This window comes from Perca flavescens, chromosome 15, assembly GCF_004354835.1.
Source record: "Perca flavescens isolate YP-PL-M2 chromosome 15, PFLA_1.0, whole genome shotgun sequence".
NCBI lineage: Eukaryota > Metazoa > Chordata > Actinopteri > Perciformes > Percidae > Perca > Perca flavescens.
In genome coordinates this window covers 31,504,527-31,511,104 of record NC_041345.1, presented here as the reverse complement: position 1 = coordinate 31,511,104, position 6,578 = coordinate 31,504,527, and the positions used below count along the sequence as shown (strand labels likewise).

The 6,578-nt window shown below is 44.7% G+C and overlaps 1 protein-coding gene across 1 annotated transcript; it reads right to left on the bottom strand.

Moving 5' to 3' along the window:
• Positions 1 to 1,787: 1,787 nt before the first annotated feature.
• LOC114570230 (uncharacterized) lies at positions 1,788 to 3,020 on the bottom strand. The gene is made up of 3 exons (XM_028600477.1): positions 2,381 to 3,020; positions 2,096 to 2,139; positions 1,788 to 1,991 (listed from the first exon to the last, which is right to left on the bottom strand). The coding sequence occupies exons 1-3, from the start codon at positions 2,850 to 2,852 to the stop codon at positions 1,788 to 1,790; spliced, it is 720 nt and encodes a 239-aa protein (XP_028456278.1). The 5' UTR covers positions 2,853 to 3,020.
• Positions 3,021 to 6,578: the final 3,558 nt, after the last annotated feature.

Below are 6,578 nucleotides of genomic sequence, written 5' to 3'. Positions count from 1 at the left end.
ATGGTGTCTCTTCTGATTGGTCAGTGAGTCAAGCTATCTGTATCTCAATGGACTATTAATTCAAAGTCCTAAATGTAAAAACACAAATATCAGCCTGCGGCGGTACTGTACTGTACTTCAGTACCAGATGTTGAGGTACTTGTACTTTACTTGAGTCTTTTCTTTTCATGCCACTTTCTACTTGTACTCTGCTACATTTCAGAGAGAAATATTGGACTTTTTACTCCACTACATTCATCTGTTCCAGCTTTAGTTACTAGTTACTTTAGTTACTCCGCTACATTCATCTGTTCCAGCTTTAGTTACTAGTTACTTTAGTTACTCCGCTACATTCATCTGTTCCAGCTTTAGTTACTAGTTACTTTAGTTACTCCGCTACATTCATCTGTTCCAGCTTTAGTTACTAGTTACTTTAGTTACTCCGCTACATTCATCTGTTCCAGCTTTAGTTACTAGTTAGTTTACACATTCAGATTCCTGCACACAGAACACATGTAGTTTATAACATCTGATGTTTGATTCTGAAGGAAACTAGCCGACAATATAACAGCTACAAGTCACGCTGAGATGGTGTGTGTGTGTGGTGTGTGTATGAGTAAGTGTGTGTGTATGTGTAAGTGTCTGTTTGTGTGTGTGTGTGTGTGTGTGTGTGTGTGTGTGTGTGTGTGTGTGTGTGTGTGTGTCTCACTGTGTGTGTCTGTGTTTTTCTGAGTGTGTGTGTGTCTGGGTGTGTCTGTGTGTGTCTGGGTGTGTCTGAGTGTCTGTGTGCCGGAGGGCGTAACTTTGGGTTCAACATTGTGGCGCGGGGGTGGGGGGGGGGTTCATAACATCAAAAAAATAGTAGAAAAAATAATAATAAATATCCCCCTCAAAAATGACAAAAACGTTTCCAACGCCTGTCTCCAATAATCCAAACTGGGCTTTTTCTAATTTATTTTTTAAAAGGTTTTTTTCTTTTTTAAGGTTGATGCGTATTTTTGCCGTTTTTTGCGATACGTGTCGCCTTTATTAATTTCCAACAGTTTTGCTGCTTTTTCTGAAATTTGTCGCCTTTTGGCGTTTTGTCGCTTTTTCGAGATTAACCCCATTTCCCTGATGATACTTCCAGACTTTTACCGTGTTTAACAGTGTGATATTAGTACTTTTACTGCAGTAAAGGATCTGAATACTTCCACCAGTATCATTCTGCAAACGGAGCTTTTCCCTTCTTTTATTGGCCGTCCTCAGAGTGTGGAGCAGGGATTGTGTGCGGTGTTGACCGAGTGATGAAAGACGAGCTGAGGCTGTGTGTGTGTGTGTGTGTGTGTGTGTGGACAAAGGTTGGAATGGGGAGAGGTGTTCATAAACCGGGCTCAACCCCGCCAGGGTTTAACTCTTTAAATAGCAACTAATAATGGGAAACAAAGTGTCGTTGCTATGGAGATGATACACTGTCTCATTGGCGTGAACTGGCAGGTTATAGCTCCATTGTGTCATTCTTTGAGTTGATTCTTAGCAAACAAAAACTTTGTTCTTCCACAAATATGTAACTTAGATTGCTGCTGGGCTATACGTCTTCGTGAATGTCTGTTTGCCATCATTGTGAAGCGTGTATGAAGTGGTTATTGAAATATCATGCACTGTGGATGATTCTGCCGTTTTTATAGCAGTACGTTTTCCCCATTGATATCATGTTTCTATTGTAGAAAATGTCATTTCACTAGGTTTTTTTTAAGTGTGTTAGGCCACTGCACATCCAAATAAGTGCCCTTAACGCCCCACAGCCCGTCAGTCTCTGTCAGGATTAGTCAAGTGCAGAAACCCAAACGCAGACCAGGACAAGGTAAGTAGATATAAAGGGGGGTATTTATTTGGAATAGAACGTGGAAATGGTGTGGTCCAGTTGGTCGGCAGGGAGTGGGGCTGGAAGGTGGCAGGGTTTTGTGCTGATCCAAATGTACTGCAGTGAAGTCAACAGCCAGGCAGGTGAGAGTGACAATCCAGGTGAAGAACTGTAGGCAGAGGAACAGGCGGCTGATTAGCGACAGGCAAAAAAGAGCAAAAACAGCAAAAGACTTTACAAAACTAGAAGCTTGACTCGAGAGCAAAAACGTACTGGTAACGCCAACGATCTGGCAGGGAATGGATGTCTGGTCATGGCTTTTATGGTGCAGAGGATGGTAATCAGAACCGGGTGTGTAGATTGCAGCAGGTGAAAGCAGTTGGTGAATCAGCCGTGATGTGTTCAGGAAAACAACGAACTTCCGGTTAGAGCAGAAAACAAAACATTGGCAAAACAGGCTCAGGATGCTGGATTCATGACAGTACCCCCCACTCTGAGGGTCTTGGGCAATTTTAGACGGACCACGGCTGGGTTTATGATGAAAGTGAGCAAACTTACTGAATCTGTCCACTACCGTCAGGACAACGGTGTTCCCTTCAGATAAGGGCAACCCGGACACAAAATCCAGAGCCAGATGCGACCAAGGTCGCTGAGGAATGGGCAGAGGATGCACAAGTCCAGAGCTGGGTCGATTGGTTCCCTTATTTTGAGCGCACACCGGGCATGCAGCAACGAAACTCCGAGTCTGGTCTCCCATGGCAGGCCACCTAAACCATCTGCGCAGTAAGGCCATAGTCCTAGCCACACCGGGGGGACAAGCCATCTTGCTGGCGTGGGCCCACTGAAGCACAGCAGAATGGACAGAGTCGGGCACAAACGGACGACCTGGCGGACCATTACCAGGACTGGGCTGAGTCCGAAGGGCTGTCATCACTTCCTCCTCGATCCTCCAGGTGACAGCACCCATGACGAGCTTCTGTGGCAGAAAAGTCTCCGGTGTAACCTCATCTTTCAGTGCTATGGAAAACATCCGTGAAAGAGCGTCTGCCTTGCCGTTCCGTGAGCCAGGTCGAAAGGTGAGAGAAAAATTGAAGCGTCCAAAAAAGACAAGGCCCACCTGGCTTGTCGTGAGTTCAGACGTCTGGCAGATTGCAAATATGCAAGGTTTTTGTGGTCTGTCCAAACCACAAACTGCAGTTCAGCCCCCTCCAGCCAGTGGCGCCACTCAGAAGCATCCACTTCCACAACGAACTGACGAGACGTATCTGGGTGAGAGAGGATAGGTGCATCCGTGGAGCGTTTTTTCAGATCCAGGAAAGCCTTGTTAGCTGCCGGATTCCAACTGAATGATCTAGAACTTGAAGTCAGGGCAGTGAGCGGAGCGGCCACTCAGCTATAATCGTGGATGAACCGTCTGTAGAAATTTGCAAACCCCAGAAACCTCTGGAGTTGCAACCTGGACTCGGGATGAGGCCAATCGAGTACCGCCTTAACTTTCTCAAGATCCATCTTCAACTGACCCTCGGAGATTATGTAACCGAGGAAGGAGGTGGTGTGGGCGTGAAAATCACATTTCTCAGCCTTAACGAACAGCCGGTTCTCCAATAACCGCTGCAGAACCTGTTTGACATGCAGGACATGGTTAAGCAGATCTTCAGAAAACACAAGAATGTCATCCAAGTAACAAACACAAAACGACGATCAGGTCTCTCAGAACGTCGTTAACCATACTCTGGAAAACTGCCAGGGCATTATTGAGCCAAAATGGCATGACCAGATACTCAAAGTGGCCCATAGGAGTATTAAATCCCGTCAGCCATTCGTCTCCCTCTTTAATACTTGCTGGGAAATGGCATGCCGTACTGAGTCCAGATCTGCTGGGTTCATCTTGGCCGGATCGTTCGGTCAGGATTAGTCAAGTGCAGAAACCCAAACGCAGACCAGGACAAGGTAAGTAGATATAAAGGGGGGTATTTATTTGGAATAGAATATGGAAATGGTGTGGTCCAGTTGGTCGGCAGGGAGTGGGGCTGGAAGGTGGCAGGGTTTTGTGCTGATCCAAATGTACTGCAGTGAAGTCAACAGCGAGGCAGGTGAGAGTGACAATCCAGGTGAAGAACTGTAGGCAGAGGAACAGGCGGCTGATTAGCGACAGGCAAAAAAGAGCAAAAACAGCAAAAGACTTTACAAAACTAGAAGCTTGACTCGAGAGCAAAAACATACTGGTAACGCTAACGATCCGGCAGGGAATTGATGTCTGGTCACGGCTTTTATGGTGCAGATGATGGTAATCAGGATAGTGTGTGCAGATTGCAGCAGGTGAAAGCAGTTGGTGAATCAGCCGGGATGTGTTAAGGAAAACTCAGGAAAAAACGAACTTCAGGTTAGAGCAGAAAACAAAACATTGGCAAAACAGGCTCAGGATGCTGGATTCATGACAGTCTCCATAGGATAACATGGGACCTTAAAGACCCACAGACCGTCAGTTTCCACAGGATAATATGGGGAAACTCGACCCCCTACCTTTTGGGCCCAAATATATTTTCATCTTTCTAAAACTGCTTTTCCATGTCTCACATCCATAAATTATTGGATGAACAATGATATTTGTGCATTTACTTAAAATACATGGAGTTACAGCCTGGTCAGGACAATTGCAACAGCTGATTCAACTGTCCCGACAGACATATGTCATTATAGCCCGTTTTGCTTTCCATGTAAACAAGCATGCAATATGAAAGTCTGGGATTGTGGAGAACACTAAATGATCTACTGAATAAGCACGTAATCGAACCTTTAAATGAAAAACACTCATTAATAATTTGAAAAAATGTAACTGCTAATGAAGTTTACTTTCGACCATCAAAACTCGTTTATCGCCTGTAACTCTGTGATAAAAGGAAATAACAGGACGATATTTGGCTGATAGAAGGAGGTTAATATGCTCTATGGTTTGACCTGAGGAAGTCTGTCTATCATCATTGCACTCGGAGAAAACTGGAATGTTTCAATCGTCCCGGCTCTCCTCTACTCATTCATGTGTAATTACTTCCACCAACTAATCAAAGTATTCTCGTACGCGTAGAATCTGCCATTCAGAATCATTCAGAATACATACGAGCAAGTCGCTCGAATGACGGACGCCATGTTGCGCCTCCATCTTTATAATACATTAGCCAAAGAGGGACATACATCCGGCTTTCGCGCTTTTAAGGCCCTGACACACCAACCCCACGGCCGGCCATCGACAGAAAAGCCAGTCGGACTGATCAATTGGCTCCGCGACGTCCAAAAAGTGCCTCGGAACACAACGAAGCGACGCCGTCTTGAGCGTAAGTTCTGCGCTGCGTCTTGCGAGACGTATCGTCTCCATAACAGCAGGCGGTGCTGATCTGTATTGTCGCCCAAAAAATGAAAACCAGAAATGAAAAACGCGTCTGGCTTCTCCCGAATTTCAAAGCCAACCATTAATGGCGGCTCGTTCAGAATATGATCTCGTATTTTAGGAAAATAATAAGTGCACTGATTAAGCTAGTCAAGGGCTAGAACTCCACCAATCAGATTGGTCATTGAGTCCGACTGCCCGCCTCCGATTCAACACGTCAAATCGGCCCAAATGTACGCCGACGGCTCCTCCAACGGCCGATAATTGGGTTGGTGTGTCAGGGCCTTACCACTCAGTGGCACCGTGACGAATGCCAGGGAGGGAGAGAAGATTACTCGCGACATCCAGCAGATTTGAAAGCCGGTTGAAGATGGAGGATTCTGCCTATTCCTCGAGGACATGTAACGGAGTTGCCAAGGAAGTTAATAAGAGCATTCAAATGAAAACGCGACTGTCAAAGCAACAAGACCAAAAGAAAAAGCACATAAGGAGCAAGGATTTGAAACGGACAGCCTATTGTGTAAATTCAAAGTTTTATAGTTGCTTGGCTAACTAACCGTAGCATGGTTGTGCGTAACGCCAGAACGACGTCTAGGATACTTTTCCTGGCGTCAATGATGAAAAAGTATTGTCTACCTTGTAACATAAACGTAATCATGTGTCGTGATTTCCATGGCAGCTCACGTCATGTGCAGTTATAACACAGACTAGCTCCAGCTAGAACAGCTGTGTGTATCGATGGAGATACTAAGAGCTCATTTCGGTTTCATTGACATTGTTCATAATGCTCAGAGAAATATATTAAACACACAAACCTCTGTTGCTTCTCTCCTACGCTGTAAACATTACTTTACACTATTAATCTCATACAGTATACAGAATAACCATAGAACTGATACTTTGCTAACATTAGCTTGCACGTTTGGGAACCTGGTAGCTGATGTTAGCAAGGAAATGGTACCAAAATAACGTCAAACTATTACTATTACACTGGAAGGAACACTCACAGACAAAGTCGTACTTCTTGGAATAATACGGTTACACGCTCGAAATGGGGGGGGAGGTGGGGTGGGGTGGCTAGAAAGTAATATTTAGTTGGTTGTCATATACAATTTCACCGCTAGATGGGAGAAATTCTTACACAATGTAGCTTTAAGAAAAATTAATAATATATAAAAAAAATTAAAATATCACAAAAGACAAAAACACTGAGCAGTGTTACATCATAGATATTTAATGGTTAAACAAATAATACAGCCAGAGACACACGCATGCACACGAGCACACACACACACACACACACACACACACACACACACACACAGTAGGAATGTGGAGGCTGGTTACCTGCCGCTGCATACGGAAGATTTA